Source organism: Leptonotus elevatus, chromosome 10 (assembly GCF_054856555.1).
Source record: "Leptonotus elevatus isolate MCC_2025b chromosome 10, RoL_Lele_1.0, whole genome shotgun sequence".
NCBI classification, from domain to species: domain Eukaryota; kingdom Metazoa; phylum Chordata; class Actinopteri; order Syngnathiformes; family Syngnathidae; genus Leptonotus; species Leptonotus elevatus.
This window is the reverse complement of record NC_141248.1, coordinates 19,904,486-19,927,900: the sequence shown is the minus strand read 5'-3', so window position 1 is coordinate 19,927,900 and position 23,415 is coordinate 19,904,486. Positions and strand designations below refer to the sequence as shown.

At 40.1% G+C, this 23,415-nt stretch overlaps 2 protein-coding genes across 4 annotated transcripts in view; both read left to right on the top strand.

The window, feature by feature from the left end:
- Window positions 1–23,415, top strand: part of cacna2d2a (calcium channel, voltage-dependent, alpha 2/delta subunit 2a) — a 157,496-nt gene that overhangs the window by 8,994 nt on the left and 125,087 nt on the right. The gene's annotated exons all lie outside the window — the stretch shown is intronic.
- Window positions 18,526–20,225, top strand: LOC147167531 (uncharacterized). The gene is made up of 2 exons (XM_086087307.1): window positions 18,526–19,314; window positions 19,417–20,225. The coding sequence occupies exons 1-2, from the start codon at window positions 18,730–18,732 to the stop codon at window positions 19,816–19,818; spliced, it is 987 nt and encodes a 328-aa protein (XP_085943433.1). The 5' UTR covers window positions 18,526–18,729; the 3' UTR covers window positions 19,819–20,225.

Here is a 23,415-nt window from a genome sequence, read left to right as displayed (position 1 = left end):
ATGTTTCATCGTAATTCCATACACCGGGAGCCCATTGAAAAGAGATACAATGCTGCCATCTGCTGGCCATACTTAATGGCTGTTTTGGGATTTTACAACCCCAATGACAAGGTGGTACTTCACAAGACGTTGCACTGCTCATTGAGAATAAAACTTAGTTGACGTCATTTGACGTTATTGGCGGCATTCATTAGGATTTCAGCATACATCATTAAATGTTTTTGGCGGTCAAAGAGTTAAAAAAAATAAAATCAATGTCAAGGCTCTGTGTGGCATTACAATCCCGATTTATACCTTAGCATCTTTCACAGTTAAAAAGCAACAAAACGGGTGAAAAACAAATCCTTAGAAAGTGGGCCACCTACTCCATTTCCAAATGACATAAAATGGCCGAGTACACATGACTCTGGCCTTGTGAGTCTCAAGGTTGAAACATCACAAATATTAAAACATCATAAAGGGAAGATCAATTCAATGAATAGAACAATAAAGGAAGCCTATGGATTATGAGGACTTTCACGAACATCAACACAATTAATTTGACCGGCATCTGTCTGAACTTGGATTACATCTTGCATACAGCGTCGTGACAGGCAAACAGTTATTTTGAGTCTTCTGAATGATTAGAATCAGTTAATTAAAAAAAAATCAAAAGATTTGTTAACTGAATCATTACAAAAAACGTGTCATGAGTTTGATTTTTTTAAAGCAAAGCAAAGCGAAAAATAAATATACAAAGATTTAACAGCGAGATCATAAAGCATCATTTTCACAGACAACATTTCACTCGTGTTGTTGTCTGTATAACATTTCAAGGATTTTAAGCATGTTAAGGTTAAGTGAGGCATTTTAAAAGTGTATGATATGACACAATGACACTTGTAGCATCGAAATAATCACTCAAAAGCAGTGTGCGGCATAACAATCAGGCACTTGTGGAGTCACAACAATCACTCTTAAACCTTTGCAGCATTACAATCACAAACTTGTGGACTCTCAAAGAAAGCTGTGTGGCATAACAATCACACACTCGTGTACGTGGCCTTGCGAGTCTCTAGGTAACGTTACCATGAAAACATCATAAAGGAGGGATCAATGAATGCATGTTTTTTTTTTTTTTACCTTTTAGAGATGAAAATAAAACAACCCATTACTTTTGGACTTGGGTTTCCTTGGACAGCGACATTTTTTAGTATGTAGATTGCTTAATTCCTCTCAGATATGTAACAATGTAACGGAAGGAAAGATACAAAAAGTAACGTAAGGAAGGAAGTAGCGCTGCAACAAAAAATTAAACCTTTTATGTACATCTTGTGTCATCAAGGTGACTAATTGAGCGCTGTGCAATATTCAAAGAAGCCCTTAGTTAAAAACCTGCAGGCTGAAAATTTGCCCCCTTTTTATTTTTTTGCTCCCCTTGATTACTGGAAAATGGAGAGTGATATACAACCATATGAATACATTTACGCACACGCACACACACGCTAACACAAGCGTGGAAGGAGGGCGGGGATGCAATAGCGCTTAATGGCTCTTGGATTCACTCCAGCACAGAGGAGATTAATGTTTAATTTCATAGACATTTTGTGTCTTGGCATCACTTGCCCTTCACGCCGGCTGTGTCTTTGTGTGGTCAACGCTGCCGGCAGGTTTATCGTGACCCCTTTTCACGCCACCCGTCAAAAATCTGCGTCACGACAACTCGGATATGGCAATTTTGCAAGAACTACGGGCTCGGTTTAGGGTTAGAACTAAAAACTGGAACATGTTGATTTTCGTGAAGGTGCACGCCCGCTTTAGCGTGTTTGTGAATTTGGCAGACCGCATTGCGCCATGTTGGGACTGAGGGGCTTCTTTTTTTTTTACATGCCATTGGCGTACTTGCCAATTTCATGGCTGGACATAGACTAAAATGTATGCGCGTGTGGTGGATGTCATCCTATTTCATTCATAAACATAACATCGAACCCTTCGAATCATTGTAGAAATCAATTCAATGAACACATTCTTCTTATTATTTTTACTCTACCATTATTTCCCATTATACCTGTATTTCTTATGCTAGTGTACTGCAGCACTGCCGCTCCTCGTCAATAGTCATGAATGGCGCCATTTGCGAGAACCGCTGGCAAGTCTTACCAAAGATAAAATTCTGTAGAGTAAATTTGACTCTATTTAGAGTGGGACCAAATAGACTCAATTTTAGAGTAATATTTACACTCAGAAGAGAGTAAAATAAAGAATTGAATAAATAAATAAAAGTCACTCGAGGAATGAGGAACGAACTCACAACCTTCAGCTTGGGAGATGGCCGATCTATTCCCCGAGCCACGCAGCGTTAGTAAATCGCTCGTGTCAGCTGGAATCTTCCTAATGCCAAGAGAACAAAAATTGTGTTTTTGGTCTCCTCTTGGAGATAAGCAAACAGGAGGAGCGGCAAAGCTCAAGTAGGTAGTGTGGCAGTCTCCCAAGATGAAGGTCGTGAGTTCCTTCCTCAACCCTTGAGTGGCTTTTATTTTTTATTTATTTTTTACAATTCTATATTTTACTCTCTTCTAAGCGTAAATATTAGCCTACTCGGAGTCTATTTTGGTCCCACTCTAAATAGGGTCAAATTTACTCAACATAATTTACTGTGTAGGTTTCATAGAAGGTAGTTAGCTTGCATTGCTTCTTCGCCCAAGGACTCATGGTTAGAAAAGTAAATTGGAAAAATAGCTGCACCTACAAACCGAACAGGACCGAACACTTGAATTGAATCGTTTGGATGGTCATCAAAATCGATTCCGTCCCTATCGAGCGCGCCTTCAGTTTTCGATGGAATCCGTTTTATAGACAAGATACTGTAATGCGTGTTCAGAGACTTGAATGAATGTATGGTAACAGAAAAATCTGCCGTATACTATAATGGGACCGCAATAGCTGAACTGTGATATAGCGGGGGATCGCTGTAGTCAGTCCAAGCCACCGAAAAGCAACACATATCTCTCAAATACACTCTGGGATTTCCTTGCTATTGCTGACGGGAGAAACTTCCAATAATCTGTCTCAAATGTAGCAGATCACTCCTGCTTCTGCTTTCCCGCCACGAACCCCCCCCCCCCCCCCCCCCTTCCATACTGCAACGGATGGATAAAAGCTTCTCCTCTTCACTGATCCATTGGACGACCAATGACAAGGTTGGGATCGGTGCCATGCGTTTCTTGATTGAATGGCCCCCATTCTCCTGTGGACAATTTACAGGAAGAGGCAATGGCTCCTCCTCCTACTCTTCCTCTTCCAACTGCAACTGAGAGAGCGTGCTATGGAACTCGGGCTTCCTACCTCCTTCCTTGCTCGTCAGATGTTACACAACAGTAACTTGTGTCTGGATGAGTGCAAACTACTTGTGTAGGAGCGATACTCGGCTCTGAGTCTTAAGCAGACTCATTTCAAAATAGATTTAGTCGCTAGCGTTGCAGCACAGTTGCAATGCTAGTAAACTTTGACAGGTTGTTATAAACAATGCAGTATTTCTTATTTTTTTGCCTAATTACCCGGGTCATTTTTCACTTACTGTCAATTCATATACTCACGCACTCACAATTTTCTGAATATTCCTAGATTAAATTCATAAATTGAGGTTCCACTGTACTTAACTCATTCACTCCCAGCCAGTTTCACTGAAGCAACCCCCTTCGCTCGCGGCTGCCTTACTGGATTTGGGCAGGCCCACATTGCTATAAAAACATGGAACCTACCAAAAGAAAGATTGGAGTCTCTTCTTTCATCAAGAAAAAAGTACATTTGTATTTGTTTCCATTTTACAGAAATTAGCATTAGAATATAGCTTAGTTTAATCAATATTCACATTCTTGGTGAAAACACTTGACAAAAAGAGCTTGTTGCAACATGGCCCTGGCTGATCTCTTATACTCTGTTGCCACCTGCTGGCCGTTTTTTGTGTGTGTAATAACTACGATTGCTTTAAGCCACCTTTTCATGTCAGAAGCTGCATCAAAGCTTTCTGTATGCTCTTACATTAAAACAATTGTATTTATTTTTTTATGTGTAAATACGTTTTTGGAGCAAAGGACAAAATATAAAAAAAAATGTGTTTACACGTTTTTGAGTTGGAATGATTCAACGTTATTTACTTATAGATTGTTTTCAACTTTAGTAGTTCACCTATTTGTTTTAGCTCCCGTCCGACTCTAATCACCATGATCCGTACAATTAAACAGATTCCGCGGTGCCCTTCCATCTGGACCGTCCGTATCGCCGGACTGGCACGAGGGATGATCAGGGTCGCGAGAGTTTAGACATGGTCCGTTGGCGAAGCATGTTTATTTTGTCGGGGATCCTCGCCTCACCTCCAAAGAACTCGCCGTTCGAGTCGAGTGCCAGCTTTAGCCTTCGCTCCTGCACTTGTGCCAAACAACAAGCAAATGCGCAGCAAAACTAAGTGGACACGAGAGGCACATAAAAAGCAGCGGCGAGCTGAACGTTAAGCAGCGTGAGAGCTGGTCAGCACCATTACTCCCAGCTTCACACGCCCCCAGGCTGACAAGAGAACACGAGGCTTCGGAAACTCACACTATTTATTCTTCTTCCCTTTTTATTGGTTTTCTGACACCGGCGAAGGTTACAAGGATTCCTCCGCAACGGTGGTGATATGAATGCATCTATCAGCAGAGTGCAGGCCCACATGCAGATATCGCTGGGTTGGCATTAGAGACATTTCCTTGAAATGGTTATCTTTTAATTTACAGGGTTTAGAAAAAAATACATGATTTAGAGTCATTGCCCTTTTCTCCGTGTTTGTGTTACTTTTCTACATTTTAATGGACTGCTGGTATTTTCACCCCAGCATGCCAACAACATTGTGCAAATTAAGTCTGACTAAAACCGAATGGTATGAATACAGAATTTCCCATTGGAAATAATGCAAATCCTATGTGATAAACAACCAAAAATATTAAACAAAAATACATTATTGTCTTACATACAAAAAAAAAAAAAAGAGTATGAAATTAATAAATATATCCTAATGAAATGGATTTAAAAAAAAGTTTGGTTAGGTTAATATGATTTCTATCTTGAATTCTGAAGTTGTGTTTCTGGGCTTCTTTATCAAATGGCTGGCACTCGGTCGTTTCTGTCATATTAGGTAAAAACAGTTTAATAGACGTCAGAGTATTCCACAGTGCTTTCATTAGGCAATAACAAGCCTCCCGGTCTGCTCGGCAACACCAGCGTAGCATCATCAAACATTAGCATCTGAAAACTAAGGCATAAGAAAACATTTACAGTTTTTCTTTCACAAAGTACATCTTATAATGGTTAATTTTAATATATTTCATAATTATTTTTTTTTTACATATAATTGTATTACAGTTCAGTTACTAGCCATATACCCCACTGAGGGGCGAACAATTGCCAATTACTGCTCTTTCACATTTGCAACTTCATCACACAGAGAAGTGTTACTTTTTTTGCCCGCACTGAATTTTGGGGGAAAAAAAGCTTTTGTCTTCTCTGACCCTTCGACATGTAACCTGTTGTAAAAGGACTACAAATTACACAAATTGCAGACTGAAAAATATGTATTTCTTACCATACTCTGCTCCAGTAACATAACACTCAAAATAAAAATCTGAACCAAAAAATTGTTTTTCTTACTAACGTTAGACAAATAAAAAAAAAAGGGTGGTTTTCATTAGGGGTGAATTTTTAACAGATTAATTTTTTTATTTTTTCGTTTTTTCAGAGAGAGTTGCCTCTCACAGTACAGGCTATTTTGGGATATTTTCATGTTGTTGGTCAACTCGTACTATACATTACAAATTCTAAGAGCTGTAAACACACTTTGGCCCGTATTGTTCCTTGCCGTGTCGGGCCTCTCACATTTTTTAAATAAGATGTTAAAAATTACGTGTACCTCGCTTTGGTTATTTACTCTATTATTCGGCGTGTTCAATTTTCATTTGATGTTTCAGAAAGCACACAATGAGTCTTTTGTGAGTTCCCTGAGTGGGTTTGCGGCAGTGTGGAGTGTCGCGATGCCTCAAAATGTCCAAGTGCTTTATTTTCGATTCGGAGCAGAGGGAGAGCTTGTGCGTGTGTGTGTATTTGTGGGTGAAGTGGTGTGGGTACGGTGCTCTTTTCTTATTGTGAGCGGATTGTGTTTACCTTTCTAATAGCTGTGTTTTGTCTGCGAGAGTTTAGTGTCTCCGAGGTTTTCTTCACTGCCTCCCCCACCTGAGCCAGCCTGGGATTGATTGGTCACACTTGTGAATAACTTTAATTGGCTTGCCTCAGTGGTGGGTGGCTCTTTAAAAAAAAAAAAACGATGTGGAAGACCGAGAAAAAGCGTTTGATCATGTAGGACTCGGCTACCTCCATCCTTTCCCATTTTGCAGCTTGCTCTTTCTTCTGCTAAAAAAAAAAAACACATCTGGAAGAGAATCCCCCCCAACAACAACCCCCCCGCCCTCCTTTCTTTCTCTTACCCACCTCCTCCTTTGGCTCCGAGCTGGACTCGCTCTCATCTCCGCCTCTGGCCTTTTTCCATGGGCTCCTTTGCTTGATAGGATTTATGCTCCGCCACTACAATTGCTGCGTTACAAATATACTCACTCATGTGCACTGTGTGCTTATTCTCACACAAATACCATGGTTGGTTTATGTAACATTTTTTTTTTTTTTGTCATTTTGCTAGGAGATTGAAAAGACACATTTTTGGCCTGAGATTTATTTCACATTTTTATTGACATAATGTGGAGAAAAAAAATATATAAACACATCTGTCACATTGAGCCAAAACATTATATTATATTTGATATATTCTGTACTCTTGACGGACCAGAAACACTTGGAGATGGAATCATCAAAATTCTCTTGTTTGTGAAATTTCACTAGATGAATAGGCTGTTCCCTTTTAAAAAAATAAATGCAACTTCCCACCTGTAGGGGGAACCCTGGAGTACAACAAATAATAATTCTTAAGGCTCCTCTAACAACAAGTCAGCTAGCACTTACTTGATTAAGGCTAGTCAAAGATAATGGTCTTTGTTGCCGTCGGCCATTGTTGCTCATGCTGATTTGTTGTGCTATTTTAATAATGCCTTTCACTTTCTGCTGGGTTCAATAGCGGGCCACCTCCAAAGACACACTGGTGATTATATGCTTTCTTCACAAGCGCATTATTGATATTTTTAGGCTCAGCGACGGACCCACTAATTAGCAGGACTTCTTAAAGCTCTCCCAGTAAACTGTTTATTAAGAGTTCTCTCACAGTTACACTTCACTTTCTTCCTTTTAGCTGTCATTCGTTCAGAATGCCGACAGTCCGGTGTTAAACAAATGGCATCGCTAATTGGAGAAACTGAAGTCACTGAGTGTGATTTTGGCGTCGCCATTACGTTCAAGCTTTTATGTACGCGTAACAAAGAAAAAAAAAATCACTGTGATTATTCAAAAATGTTGCTTTGGAAAACGTTGAAAGTTCAAACAAGGTCACCAATTCGTAGAAGTATCATCAACGAGAGTTGAAATGTAATTTTATTACAGCTGTATGTCGGCAGAATCTGCTTAAAGTAGGCATTGTGTATGTAAGCCAGAGTCAGTGTTTGCCTACAGGCAGCTTAACTTATATTGTCATGCCGTTGTCATGTGAGTGTGTGAGGATGCTTGCAAGTTAAATCCCAGAGTGTGCGTTTGGATTTACTGTCGTAAGAACCCCCGACACAGTGAAGGGGCCTTTTTCCTTGTTTTGGTGCTTTCTGCCATTTGATGTTAGAGGATTTTGTCACGAAAACCCCCCCCGACATTTTGTATTTTTGTATTTTTTGTTTTATGTTCAAGAAAAACATGTATTAAACATCATCATCCAGCTCAACCATCAATAGCATTCGTTTTTTTATGAGAAATGTTGTCATTTCATATATTTTGCAAGCATCCATTTAAAGTGTTGCTGGAATAAACATTTGCAATTCAGGTAAAATGTTATTTGAATAGTAATTTAGTATCAGTAGTACAGGTTTGAAAGTCAATGTGAATGTTCACATTTTCAAGAGTGCATGCTAGCTGCGGTAGCTGCTATGCTAACTGGTCAATGTTGGTCATGTCTTTTTTGGATAATGTGAGCGGTTTTGTTTATGACTGCAAGCAGTGAAGAAATATGAGAGGCTTTAATGTACCTTAAGTCTACTCCGAGTCAGAAGCGGACTTACCATTAGGCAAACCTAGGCAGTTGCGTAGGGCCTCACGTTACTAAAGGGCCCCAGAAAATTATTCATACACTAATGGCCGATATAGTTTTTACTTATTTGCTTATTTACTTGATCATTTCGCTAAAATGCCAGCAGAAGGCTTCTTGTATCGTATGTCTCTTGCCCCTCCCCCCCCCTTCAGTTTCCACTAATGGATTAGTCCATCTTACTGCGCGTGTGCATGCACTGAAAAGAATGAGGAGGAAAGCAAAAAGTTGATTGGCAAGTTAGCAAAAATGACAAACATATTCACTGCGTCTATGGCGACTTTAAGCCTGCAGCAGCAACAAGAAGATGGACGACGCCTGTTGGGGGGACGCAAAAGTAGCGAGTAACTGTTCAGCTGGTGTCGTTGCAGCTTACGACGGTTGCTATTTTTAGAACATTTAGTAAGCATTCATTAATCATTTTGGGGTTTTTCGCTGAGTAGGAAGGGTTTGAAAATTGGTTTTGATTTGACAAATAACATAAGAATAGTTACATTTAAAAATCATTGCATCCTCGAAAGATACATATCAAATCATCTTTTTTGAGAGAAGTGCACCAGCTATAAATCATTTTGACTGATGATTTACTGATTCTTTGAATTTAATCAACTTAAAGGGGAATTCAATCCACCAATTGTTTTTGACAATAATATGTTCTAATGCAGCCCCACTAAGATAGTATTTTGGTTATTATCGCGCTAGTGGAATATGAGTTAAACAGCAAAATCCAGCTGTTTTTATCAATATCAGAAGGCGGCCATTTTGCCACTTGCTGTCGACTGAAGATGACATCAATGTTGCTCAGGTAACAACCAATCACAGCGCAGCTTCAGAAAACAGGTGAGCTGTGATTGGTCATTGCCTGACCCCTTGAGCAACTGTAATGTCATCTTCAGTCAGACAGCAAGTGGCAAAATGGCCGCCCCGAGATGGATAAAAACGGCTGAATTGTGCCTCTTATTCCACAAATGTAATATTAATCAGAATGTCATGTTTAGACTAGTGAGGTCACATATAACATATTACTATCAATAAATGTTTATGGTTGACTTCCACTTTAAATAGTTTGGGTTTTGGAGAGCTTTCACACTTTTGCATATATGACAAAAGCTACAGCTGTACCATATTGAATCGAGTCGTAATCCCACTATATCGAACCGAATCAAAATAGCTATAATTTACACAGGATAGATATTTCAGTATTTTTTGCATGGACACTAAAATTTCATGCGGGGATCTGGAGGTACCGGTGTGACTGTTACAACAAATGTGTGGATGTGAGTGTGTGTGTGTGTGTGCGTGTGTTTGCATGAACTGTGGACCACCAGCTCATTTCACACACCGACAGACATCAAAGAGGGTTCGAATTAACCTCGCGTGTCCACTCTGTATTCCAGCCACAATTTCACGTTTTTTCTCCGCCGTTCCAGCAAGCCGACATTCATATTGAAATGAAACAGATGGAGTTTTGAACCTCCACCGCGCCGCCCGTTCCTTTGCTGCGGGAAGATCAAACTTCAAACGAGTGTGATAAAAAAAGGAACGCGTTTGCAGGTGGTGAGGTTGAGTGTCATCGCGAGTGATGCGGAGGTGTTTATGAGTGGCTGTATCTTGTTTTTTTCCCCCCGATTAAAGCGGGTTAAGTGGCATTCCGTTATTATCCTCTTGCAAGATGGCGCCAGCACCACTTCACGTACTGAGATGACATCATGCTAAGGTTGGGTGACTCATTTTTTGAATTGTATTGATTCATTTCAAATATATTTAGCCATTTACTTAAGGGTTTTTTTCAGTATTTTTGGGGGTGGATTCTTTTTTTCTGTGGGTTTGAGTGGATTCTGTAGTTTAGTGTTTCATTGCTGCCAACGTAGTAACTATTCTACTACTCTCTAAGAATAATTTTAGGGAAAACAACAACTATCATTCCTGCTCATAAACTGATTTACCCTATAAACTGATTTATGACAAAGTGCTCTTGTACTGTATAGAATGAAAAATCAGTTATTTATCAAAATGTTGGGAAGTTTTGACCGCAAGGCCGTAAATATATTCAAAAAAAATTAAAACTTTTGTTTTTTGCTCCCATTTTTGCCGAGAAGAACTCAAAGATCTAAAACTTCTCCCACATACACAATATCACCATTTCTCTCAAATAAAAGAGTCAAAATCTGTGATAGTGAGCACTTCTCCTTTGCCGAGATAATCCATCCCACCTCACAGGATTTTATGGTACATATTTTGGTTTTACACTGTTACTTCATTAACTTTCTAAACAACAACTTGCGGTCTTTTAAGCATTCGTTACGACTTCAAATTCCATCGAACAACTGTGGCATAAAATACATTAGCAAGCCAAGTCAGATAATAATAATGCAAACAAATGTGTGGTTTTATCACTTTAATTTTTCACGAAAAAATCATACGTAAAAATGTGGACTGTACTTCATAAGCACTTGACACTATATGAATAAATAAATGCAACATGCAAACAGTATATTAAACTCATTCACTGCCATTGACGGCTATAGACGTCAAAAATTCATTTGAACTATTTCTATTAGTTAATATTTTAAATATTTTAAATATTTTTTCCACTTTGGTAACAAGAGCATGAAAACCTAGAATACTTTTTATTGTACATTTACAACATATATAAAATTTGTGATTAATACTAAGTTAACTAGTGAAGTCGTGATTAATTACGATGAAAAAATTTAATCGCCTGACGTCCCTAATTTTTAATAATCTTTTCTTTTTTTCTTTTTTTTTTTGAAATCGTGTCAGGCGATTACATTTTTTGTTGGTAATTAACTGCATGACTTCAATAGTTAACTCACGATTAATCACACATTTTATTTCTGTTGTAAATGTACAATATTTTTTTCTCTAGGTTTTCATACTCTTGTTAACAAAAGTGGAAAAAATATTTAAAATATTAACTAATAGAAATTAACTAATTTTTTTTTAAGCTAATAGAAATAGCCGTCAATGGCAGTGAATGAGTTAAAAAAAAAAAAGAAGAAAAAAAAGAAGCTTACCGACCGAGCAAAATGAAGCAGAGGTTGTTAATTTTTTCGATATTGCGATTTGAAAATTGCATTTTACTACATAGCCATTATCGATTTGAATTTGATTAATTGTTCAGCCCTAATTTCCAGATATGCTGCAATGTATTACCCGGAGTTCAAGCGCTCAAATCATTTCCTTTTTTAAGCCGCCCATCAATTTCCGACATATAGGCGGGAGACTGTGGAAGCCATCATGCAAGCAAAACAGGCGTCATGCAAGGGGAAATGGTGATGAAGAGCGGGGACGATGATCCCCGTGCTGATTGGAGGCCGCGTGTGGTGAAACGATCGTAGACATTGTATATTTTTAATATCCCGCCGCCGTCGGAAGGTGACGCTGCTCAGTAAACACATTCATATTTCATTAATATGCCTTCTTCTGCTCCTCCCTGACGGCCTTTTATTGTCTCCTCTAGCGGTTACACAGCCATCCACTTACCTCAGCTCGTCTTACTGTATTACCTGCAAACGCTCGCCTGGGTGCTTTGCTATAAATAAATAGTCATTTGGCATTGTAATTTAGCATACACTTAGTTAGGTTATTGGTGTGAATTTAGGGACGTCTGGGGATGCTTGCGATTGCAACGCAGCCACATTATGATTCCGATTTGTCTGCGTGTGCGGAATAATGCATAGCATTGACGCACATGCAAATTGCTTGTAGATTAAATCGCGGCCGTGTGACCGAGACTACAGGTGTAGGGAATATAATACCAAAGCAACAATATTACAGCATTTCATCACTCGTAATAACTGTCAGTGTGCGGCCATGTGTGGCGCTGTGCGTGGGAGGGTTTTTATTTTATCGCATGTTCGCCCTCGTATTGTTTTCTCTGCCGCTTTTCAATACAGACCCACACAACGGTAACACAATGGCAGAAAGAAGCCTTATGTAACTACGGCCTGGAGGCGGCACAACTGGAGTAGGTGAAATTTGAGAATTGTTTTTCAGCTTAACCACTAATCAAGCGCTAATTTCATTGCAGGGATCTGACAACGCCAACACTTTTTGGGCTTTACCGCCAATTAGAAGTGACGCCACGACAGATAGAGGCAGAATGGATCGTAATGCATTTGTCATGTGGGAAGCACAAACTCAGTGAAGCAACACGGAGCGCTTACTTGCTGACATGGACTGTGTGGGACAAAATATTGAAACTGAAGAAAGAATCATGTAACAGGAGACATTGTGCATCCCGCCCCCCAATTTTTTTTTAACGGTCTCTGACAGGTTTTTGTCTAAATAGCCCAAGGATGCAACGCAGTGTCATGTCACATACAGTTTGCAACAAAAAATGGGGGACTCGAGTCACATGACTTGGACTCAAGTTGACTTAAGTCGCTAGTTTTATGACTTTCAATTTGCTTGGCAAAAACCCATGAAAGACTGACTTTGACTTTAACTTCATGACTTGACAAGTCATTATGTTTACATTTGAAATAATTTTTTTTCATGTCGTCTGCCTTTGTTTTTGAAAGAAAAGTTCATATTTTTGGGGGATTCAATGATTATTGTTCTTGTTGTAGCTCCGCCCTGGCTAATGCTAAGGTCGCTAATGTTATGCTTTTAGTTTTATTCCTTGCTAATGCTAATCTCGCTAATGCTATGCTAGTAGCTTCGTCGTCATTAATGCCAAGCTACGCTGGTTTCTTTATTTTCGCCAATGCTAAGCTAGCATGCTCGCTAATGCTAAGCTAATTCATCTAAGCTTAGAAGGCGTGCGAGGCGGCCAGCATCCACATTTGCAAAGTCCCTTTCGTTTTTGTTGCGCGAGTGGCCAACAACTAGATGTTAAAGCAACCAATTATGTTGTTGCTAGGACGGTGTCTCAGACACAGACAGACACAAACTAATTCCGGGTTTTGCTAAATCTCCACGTAAAGGGAGGCGGAATATCCCATTCAAAGGTTCCACTCTGACAATCTGCATTGACACATTAAGACTCGAATGGGAACATTATGAATCGGCGTTAATCTACAACGGCCAATCCGCTAATTAATTCGAGTCACCACCGATTTGTGCCTGCAGCAAGATTTTATGACTTGATTGAACCAAGTAATGACTTGACTCACTGGAAATTTGTTGGCGACTCGACTTGGCCTGCTTGATTTATTATTATTTTTTATTATTATTCTTATTATTTTTACCCCTACAGTAACTTGGGACTTGCTTGAGACCTGAAGGTTAAGACTAGAGACCTTGCGGCTCGGATATATGCGACTTACTCCCACCTCTGGTATGAATGGCAGAGAGATCTAGTAGCTCTTCACCTGTGGCTAAAAAGCAAAGCATGGGGAGTCTCTGTTACCGCAATACACAAGTGCAGCCTCTCTTATAAAGCGGTCTGGTACGATGTGGCACCTCAAACCCGTTGTTTTCAACACAGGTTTTTCTATTGCAGCGAGTTGATTATGTGTGCGAGGGGGGGTCATTCGCCAGGTGAACATTTGTGAGTCACCAATAGTTCCGTGTGCTCATGTTCCATTTGTTTAATCTCATGTTGTTTTGACCCGCACGTATGCCGTGCCCATGGCCTCCTCTTGCTCGACAAACAACACGACTCCCTTTAACCTTTCAACCCGACAGTAGCTCACCCGCTGTGCTCATCATCCAAAGTAAATGACACAGCGCCACGACCATTATCAAGACCGTACTGGCTAATCCCATTTGACAGTGTGTGGTCCTCTCTCGCCAGCCTGCAACATGCTGAAACAAACACTTTTTGCATCGCCGCAGCGGAGGCCCGCTTGTAAACGTTTTGGCTATGAATAATTCACATGCACTCAGCTGAACTGATCAAGGTGGGATTGTATTGTTGTATTGTATTGTGTGTGTGCGTGTGTACTTGTAATTCCTGGTCTGCTGAGTGGGGAAAAAGAATACAGTGGTTTGTACTGGATTGGATTTGACAGATGCTCCTTCCAGGACCTGATTGAAGTCTCTTTAATGTAATGCAGAGTTGACCCAACAATGAGACATGGAGGACGAAGAGTGTGTTGAGGTGTTTGTATATACAGTATGTGTGTATGTGGTTGTTTTTACCATTACAAGATAATACAGTGGCAGTGAATTGGCAATGAGGTGTTTGTGTGTTTCAATGTTTTACAGTTTTGTCATCCTTCCAGTAATACAAATCCATAATTACCCTTAGTGTTTCAGATTACTTTACAGCATAATAGTATAAAAAGTTACCAACAAAAATTTCATGGCAAACCCTTGAAGATCAAACTCTGAAGTCATGCACCCCCGCATTAGAAGGAACTAGGATACCTGCGTGCACGTCAGCTCGTTTCGACTTGTTCCCTCGTAGAATTCGTCCGTGTACGAAACATGCCGTTTTCATGGCATTTTCTGGTAGAAAACGTGCTAAAGTGAGCGAGTTGGAATTTGGATCTCTCAAGGTTGTGGGTGTCTTCATACAAAACCAGGATCAAGATGTGACTTTGTGAAAGCAAAGTTACGAGATGATTGTTAATTCGTGTCTCTTTTCAAGGCGAACCCTCTAAATGATCATCAAACTTTGATGCTAGGCACTGCCAGCATTAAACAGCATAGGCAACAAAAGTTTGTCATCAGAACTTCTTTAGAATGGGGCTCATTTCGAGCAAATTCCCGAGTAGGAATTCGTCCAAGAACGAGGGAAATGGTCACTTCAAATCAAAATGGCTGACTACTTGCCATTGGTCCTTGGGAATTTTTGTGTGCATGTTGACCACTCAACTTTGTGTTTATTTATCAGTGATGTCAGGACAATTTTATTTGTAAAAAACAAAAATTGCCAAAGGCCGCTACTGAGGGCGTTAAGGGCATACTTGAACAAAGTGATGAGTTTCAAGGCACATTGACACATATCAAAAAGGTGTTTTAGCCGTTAAAAATGTTTTCACATTATTTGGAGATGGGCCCTAAATATAAATATACAATAAATGAGCAGTAAAACATTTGAAACCCTAATCACTGAACACACACATGACAAACATGGCAGCTAACCATTTGGCAGCTAGCTAGCTTGCTAACACAAAAAACGAACATAGCAGTCTATACATGTTTAACCAGCGTTCCTTTGGGTCACGCGTCGCAAATTGACTCAGATGCTCACCTCTCGTCACAGAAGACAAAAAAATATATATATCCATTGTCCTAACTGTCATGACACAAAACACTTGTCAAAGCTTAGACAAAAAAATACCTGGACCCCGCCAGACTGCGAATCTTCTTTATTAAATCTCTGCTCACGTACTTCTTATTCTTCTTCTCTTGCCATTCTTTTATAATGTCTGAAATGAAGTCGATTCAGTTGCGCTGACGGACTGCATGACTCGAACAAATTGGACAAGGTTTGTGATGCTCAGCATTGGAGGACGAGAGGACTTCAGGAAGTTAATTCCTATTATTCATTGCTTAATATCATGGCTGAGTTTTCAGTACCTTTTTGATTTTGTTTTTAATCATTTCAGTGTTTCAACTGTGAAGGGGGAGGGGGAAATGCAGCATGTCTCCTGGTAGCCTGCCATTAAACGTTAGCTATCCAAGTGAAGAAAATAATCAAATCTCATTCATCCGGCAGCGTTTTTTAATTGAGTTCATTTGAGAAAAAAAATGCTCCCCGTGCTTTTGACTCCCAACTCCCCACAATGGAGGCCTTCTCGGCTATTTATTCTTGATCATTTCAATTCTGCTAATGACAGAAGATGATATTTTTTGAGCATGAGTGCATAGACGTCGAACTGGTTCACACTATCTCCGCGCTCATTGTGTTTGAACGAGCTCTCGCCGCTTCCCATTACACGGTGGTACAGGGAAAATGATCTCATTTATTAGAGTGGAAATAAGCAACGCAGGTATTAGAACCATGGTCTAACTCTTCCCCGTCTCTCAGAAAACACAAAAACGCTTGCAGTGACGGGGCACGCTAAAGCGGAAAAGTTAGCTTGAGGAATTAACATTTGATACAACTTTTTTTTTTTTTTTTTGTACTGCAGCTTTGCAAATGTATGCGCCGCGGTGATTGGGGGCTCTTAAGAGGATCATTCTTTTTCTGGTCTAAAGTCCCTCTTGCCTTCATGTATTTCGCATGTGAATGCAAAATTGTTGCCACAGGAAGCAAGACATTGTCGTGGAGATCATGTTGAGCATGTCTGTCTGTTAAAACTGCAGTTACCATGTGTACATTTGTCTGGGAATAATCTCAACGTTCACTCGAACGCTGCACTGTAACAAATATTCCCTGGTGACCTATTTTCAAAGCAAGTCTTTAAAAAAGTGAGGGTGCAGAGCACTAGCAATTACTCATTTATTTAACAATGTAGAAAGGTAACTCGTATTTAAAAAAATTAACTGATTGCATAAAAAAAAAAAAAAAATTTAGTTCTCTAGTCTGTGCTTTAAAGTGATTTTATGTTCCAATCCAATAATGTCAATCATTTCATCGTTTGAGTTATTGAAATAGCCGAATTTGTGCTGTGAGATTTGTTTTTTATCCGATGTGAAAAATGTACCTTTGCTCAATATAAGTTGGGGGAAGCACTGCACGAGAGCAAGCCTCGGTTGGTTGCTGACGTGCATCTTGAATCGGGTGTCCTCGGCCATCTCTTCATTCATTTGTATTGACAGAACTGTGTTTGGCACCAAAAAAATTCACCATAACTTGTCAAATTCCTTGCCGACTTTGACACAAATTGGTTTGTTAGAATCATAGAATTATAGGCTAATCTTCTATTAAGAAAGAGTAGAAGTAATAGTAGCAGAAGCGGCAGAAAAAAATGGAAGTCAGAAGGTATGCTGCATTGTGGTATTGAACATGTGTTTAACATGTACGATTGTCAGACCGTATTCTGAGCAAATCAATGAGGAAGAATCACTTTTAGCAAACCTCAGACCGCAGCATAAAAGCATCAGGCCTTTCCTGTCTTTGAACACAAGCGAAGAAAAATCCTCAGTGGTGGCCCAATTATCTGTAAATGTGTAGCACACAAAACTGTGACATTGAACATACGGTATATTAATTAACAGAGCTAAGTAAATACTAATGTATATTTTTTTCGGTGTATAATTTTAAATCAGCGACTTTTTGTGCTGGTCAAAAACAAGATGGAGGTTACAATGAATTGGAACAAACAGTTCAAAGGTCGATGTTACATAAGACAAGGGTTTTGCTTTGACCAGGTACCGCGGTAACAGTGGCAAAGAGGAAAAATAGATCAAGGATGAGCGAGCGGGACCATAATGAACCACTACACCATTAGTGTGTACGGAAAATCAATTAAAAATTCAAACAAATTGGATGTTGGCAAGGGGAATTTATTGTATTCCAATAGGATTTAATGTGGGTCATTTGTCTAATGATGTTGGCAATATTTTCTGTCAACACAACGGATTTGTGAAAAAAGGAACTCTGTGTAATGAAGGACTCCCTTGTGATAACATAGTTGAACATCCCATATGTTCTTAAATGAGGGAGGAACAAAAACACCCTTTGAAAGACACAGAAAACAATTGAGCTTCACTCGCAGTGAGTTCGTTTTTTCGAGCATTTCCTAGAGCAGGACGCCGACACTGATTGTCACGCGCGTTCGCACTTGGCGCACAATGCTGATTGACAGCGCTCTTGAAAGTCGCCTATGGTTTACGCCACACAATTTTGGAAGATTGAAGCCGCCTCTTGTGTGTCACCGTCGATTGTTTTCCTTGTTCTGAGCAGTCTGATAAAAGCCACGTTTCTTTTGAAAGCAGCCTGGTGAGCAATGTGGGCTCACACGATGAAAGGGTTTTGATGTAATGTCAGAGCTGTCAAACGAACAAAAGACCAAGCAAAAAGTGCTTGAGATGCTCCATCTCATGTCTGTTATCTGAACAAGGACTTTTTTTTAGCACCGTTTGTCCTGCTCGCCCGGAATAGTGAACTCTTCTTCAATGCATTAAGTTTCTTTTTTCTTCCTTGTACAGTTTTAATAGCAGCCAATCATACACGTCCCTCTCCAGTGTTTCTTTACGCTCTTGTGTGGTTGCCATCTTTCACCAGTGGCCACCATACAGTACAAGAGCTGAATACAAAAATTCTGCTGAATAAGTTAAAAAAGCTGTCGATTACTTTGATAATCGATTAATTTTGGCAGCTATGGCCATGCTTTTCTTGTCTGGTTAGGAGTACCTAAACTTCTGGCAGTAGTGGCTCACTCTGTTAGTCCTTGAGCTTTAGTCATAAAGTAGGGATGGATGGCATTTGACTTTGATTTGGAACTCTCGCGAACCTTCAACATCCAACCAGACATGAAAGGCTTGTATTTTATGAGTAAAGTTCGTGGAGTCACACGTTATCATTTAGTCACCATGTGATATCACAAAGTGATGTGACAAAGGGCTAGTACAACAATCTTTTATGTCTTGGATTGGGAAACTCACTAGCAAGTTGGTCCTTGTAGATGTTGACGTCTCAAGTTTGTTTTTCGAGAATGAATACCATCACCAACCACGCAATGGCTAGTCATGACTTGCACGGCAGCTTTTCTACGCTGAAATCGATGCACATGAAACTGATGAACTTTCACTATTCGACCATCGCCGAGAAGGATCATTACTACAACGAGTTACACATTTCCTCCATGAAGAATGCGAAGCTACAGAAACACCTAATCTTGTACAAAGACGAAAGCAAGAAGAACGGTGAGACCATCGCAGAGCAAACCGAAGAAATCGCTTATCTGAAGGAAAGTCTTCAAGCCCAGCAAGCGGAACTTCAGCAGAGTAGGATGAGAGTCAGGAAGCAGCAAGATCAGGTGTCCTTACTGGAACAAAGTCTCGACGAGCAGAGAGAAGAACTCCAGCAAAGTGAGAAGAAAGTCCATCTGCAGAAATCTCAAATTTATTCACTTGAGAAAACTCTGGGTGACCAGAAAGAAGAGTTTCAACAAAACGTTCAGGTGTTCCAGAGGCAAGAGGCTCAAATTGCAGCGCTGCAACAAACCCTCCAGGATCGGATGACGCAACTCGAGCAGAGTGAGCAGAAGGTGATTGTGCGAGTGTGAACGCAATAATGTGTCCAATGTAAAGCGTCTTTGAGCGTCGCGAAAAGCGCTATATAAATCTGATGCATTATTATTATAATTAAGGTGGAGGAGCTGGAAGAGAAGTTTCAGAGTTATATGGAGTCCGCGGAGCACGACAAATGCGACCAGAACGACCGAGAGGAGAAGCTGATGGAGAACCTCCAAGCTTGTCAGTCCAGGATGCGATCGATGGAAAACCACAAGAAGAAAAGGGCCCCTTTCTTGTCGGGCCTCTGGAGTAGCAAAAAGAAGAAAAGGGCCCCTTTCTGGTCGGGCTTTTGTAGCGGAAGAAGACATGACGAAAGGGCTGAAATGCCAGACAGAGCTTCGAGCAAAAAGAAGGAGAACGAGAAAGAAAGCAGCATGAAAATCAAGAGCCGGGCAGAGATGAAAATGGACAAAACTTGGGAGAGGAAAAAGAATGAAACTCCAAAATCTGCACGCAAAGTCTCTTTTAACTGTTGAGTCAGCCTGTTGACATGCCTGGTAAGATAATAACACCATTTTTACTGCTCTGTTGTATTCATAAGGTTCCAGTTGTCAAGTTGTAATTATCACTTTTATTTTCATTTGAAAGCAAATGTGAAGGAAGAAGAACGAGAAGAAGAGATTTATTTATTTTTTTCGTTGGAAGATTATTCGTACAGAACAAGCCAACAAATCCGAGTTTGTTTTTCCCTCAACTCTCTGCCAATCACAATTTTTCATCTCCAGACTTCTGGCGACTGTAATGCCAAAGGGACTACTCTATCGATTTGAAATGTATTGATAGTCAGCTCTCGAGCTCGCGGTGTGAACGCTGGCTTGAAAAATGTTTACTTCCTTTCTTGTTACTGTTCTGTAGCCAAATAAAACAAAAACTTCCATTTTGAGCGTTGTGTTGAGCACTGAGCATTTTTATTTTGTTGAAAATTGAGATGCGTAAACCCCATAATCAGCTTGGTTGCATCCTACAGAATTTTGTGAAAATTCAAGGTGAAATGTGGTAAGCATGTCTTATCATGGGCAAGCCTCAAGATGCCATGTCCAAAAATACACAGGAAGTCTTGCCATTTCGGTTTAAAGTCACCATTTTGTGATCAATTCATCAGATTTTGGAAGCCTCACAACATGCCGGAAGATGCCACAATTTTTGCAAGTGCCTGTATCAGGAAGACAAGAGTGTATTTATATGCACCACAATATCCCGATTCAAGCTCATTTTATTAAATAATTAGAATTTTAAAATAACAAATTAATTGCCCAGCCCTATTCCAAACGCAACCCCAGTAGTGATGCTTGGAAAGATAGGAAAATAATAGTCTCGGTCACGTTTTAGCAATCATCGCAAAATTCGGTGGACGTTACTGTTGTAACAAGATGTACGAAAAAAGACCCATGCTTGGAATTGAAGAGGGCAGCCATTTTGGGGCGAGGCAGCCATTTAGTTGCACGTTGACGAGCTGCTACTGGGAAATGTGTCCAAATGCGCCCCAATCAGAACCAGTAACGTAAATAATGACATTAAACTGGCAGCGGGGGTGGGGAAATTACATCTTGTTGCCTATGCCATTTGAAAAGGGCAGAAAATAAATGCAAAACTTTGATCTTCAGTTTGAGATTGGCCATAAAATAGGAAGTGCCATATAGCCTTGAAACAAACACTACTTGGTTGGGACTCTTGTTCTGCTGGCATTGGGATCAATTCCCGTTTTTTTGCGCTTCTCACAATCGCCTCGTGATTGACTGGCGACCGGCGCGCCTTTCGGCGCTCAGTCCAGTTCCATCCCCTGCCGTGATCCTGTCTTGGATAAGTGGTGTACAAAATGGCTGCTACTCAGTGTTCCGATATGAATGTAAGTGTGGTCCTCGCTCAGTCTTTGACAAAGAGCCCGACTTAATGCTTTGAGGACCACCAATGAAACGAAGGCCCAGCTCTTTCTATAGTGTAGAATAGGAAGGCATTAATCTGGCCCAGCTGGACACACTGAAATTAATGATCATTTACACTGACGACATAATCAGACTTCACGCCGTCCTCCGATACTAAATTGCTTCTTTTGTTCCGCAAGATTGCCGTGTTTTTCTTTTGCGTGCCTCTCTGTCATTGTCTGCTTCTTCCCTCGCTCGCCTCGACTGTTCCCCAGGTTGTTCTCTGTTATTGGTCATTAAGTGTTTCCATGGAAACTGCCACTTTGGCAGAAATTGGCACGCTGTATGAAAGCGGCTGCGGCCATGTTGGATGTGGAGAGGTCTGGTGTCACCATCATTCTGCGAGGATCTTTGTTGCACCGCCGTATGATAGAGGTCGGTCCCTCCCAACCATATGAAAGGAGCATGCAAGGCAAGTCGCAGAAAAAAAATTTTGTAGCTTGCAAAACAGACTCTGGTCATGTGAGGTCAGCTATATTTCTCATTTTGTTTTTAAAAAGCCAAAGGAAAAGCAAAACAGAGAAAATGAATCCTTTGATGACGGCTGAACACGTATGACTTGCGTGACATCATTCAAAATGACAGAAATCATTTTTATGAATTACGGTGGCAAGAAAAAAGCCAAAGAAAAGGTTAGTTAGTCCTTTGACTTTCACTAAATTGAAGGCTCATGACGTACGTCTTAAGTGATATCATCCAAAGATTTTGGATGGCATCATTTGACGTTCACTGAACTGTCATCTAAGACGGCAGCGTCTACTTAAAGAACCCAGAAAGCCAAAGAAAAAGCTAAATGTGTAGAATAGCTTAAGTAGTCATTGAACTGAGGTTCAGTAAGATTATCGTGCGATGTCATCCAAGTTGGCCGATCGCGTCTTTTTGCCTTTTCGGGGGCCGTCGGTGTGTAATTAGGCTGCGCTCTCGGTGTAATGACTCAACACAGAGCTGCTCTCTATCAGGCTTAGCAGGCACGAGCAGAAAGAAAAACCCACAGGGTCAAGATTTGTCATGTCAGGCAGCAGAATCCCGAGTCCAAATCCAGCTGTGCAACACAAAACTGTGGAGTTGGCGCAGGTTTGAAATGTAACAGACTGCGCCTTTAAATTGCCTCTGGATTCCTCGCTGCTTTGCTCTGTTTTGCCCGCGGTGAGCCTGAGATAAGAGGGCCTGGACAAAATGGCTGCCAGAGCGACAGTCACGCAGGTTAGATACAGAGTCTCCAGACGGAGATTTCCAAAAATGTATGCATCGTCTCTGTCAGATAAAAGTCCGGTATCTCCACTTGATGAGTTTGACTTTGAACACCGTTTTAAGAGTTCAACTGCATATTCAATTACTCGTTATTGATAATAATCTTTATTATCTTTATCTTTATTAAAAAGATGGAGCCAAACAACCAATGCAAACTCTTTTTTTTTCTTTTTTTTTTCTCAACACCGTGTTTCAAATGGCTAACCCCATTGGCTGCCAGACCTGTCCTTCAAAATGAGTACATCCACTTTAGGCCACACCTCCTCTATTCACTTCCTATTGGTGACACGTGACAACGCATAATCCCAGCTCATATTTGGTGAGAGATTTCAGTACTATTATTTTAAAGTGTGATGTTACTTGTAAGATGAGTGATCCTTTTTGGTGTCAAACCAGGGCTCTAGCTAGCGATTATTTTGATAATTGATTAATTTGTTAACCTTTTTCTTTTTTTTTTTAGGTTTCTGTTTCTATCCATTTATTCAAAACAAGGACAGTATTTTAAATTGACAGTGCAGCAGAAATGTTGATCAGTGTTTTCTCAGGTAAAACAGATGTTTGCAGAAGTCAAAAATATGTCTGCTTCCATGGTAGACTACAAAAATTGTAAAAATATTTACTGTCCAGAAGCTGAAATTCTAAGAATTAATGATATAGAAGTATGAAAATAATTAACAAGTAATTGAATAGTTGCTGATTAATTGATTAACTGTTGCACCTCTACTTTTATTTTTTAGCAGCTTTGTCAGTTTTTATTTTTTGGAAAATGCTTCATTTTATTTTAATTTGTATTAGTTTTAGCATAGCTTTAGTTTTTGTGAAACTGCTTCATTTTATTTTAATTTGTATTAGTTTTAGCATAGCTTTAGTTTTTTTTATATATAATATGCAGTAGTAGCC

What these genes read in the sequence shown, in the direction of transcription:
- LOC147167531 (XM_086087307.1), top strand. Translation starts at nt 18,730, where the DNA reads ATGTTGACGTCTCAAGTTTGTTTTTCGAGAATGAATACCATCACCAAC. An exon ending in TCGAGCAGAGTGAGCAGAAG is followed by an intron (nt 19,315 to 19,416) that starts GTGATTGTGCGA and finishes ATTATAATTAAG; the next exon opens with GTGGAGGAGCTGGAAGAGAA.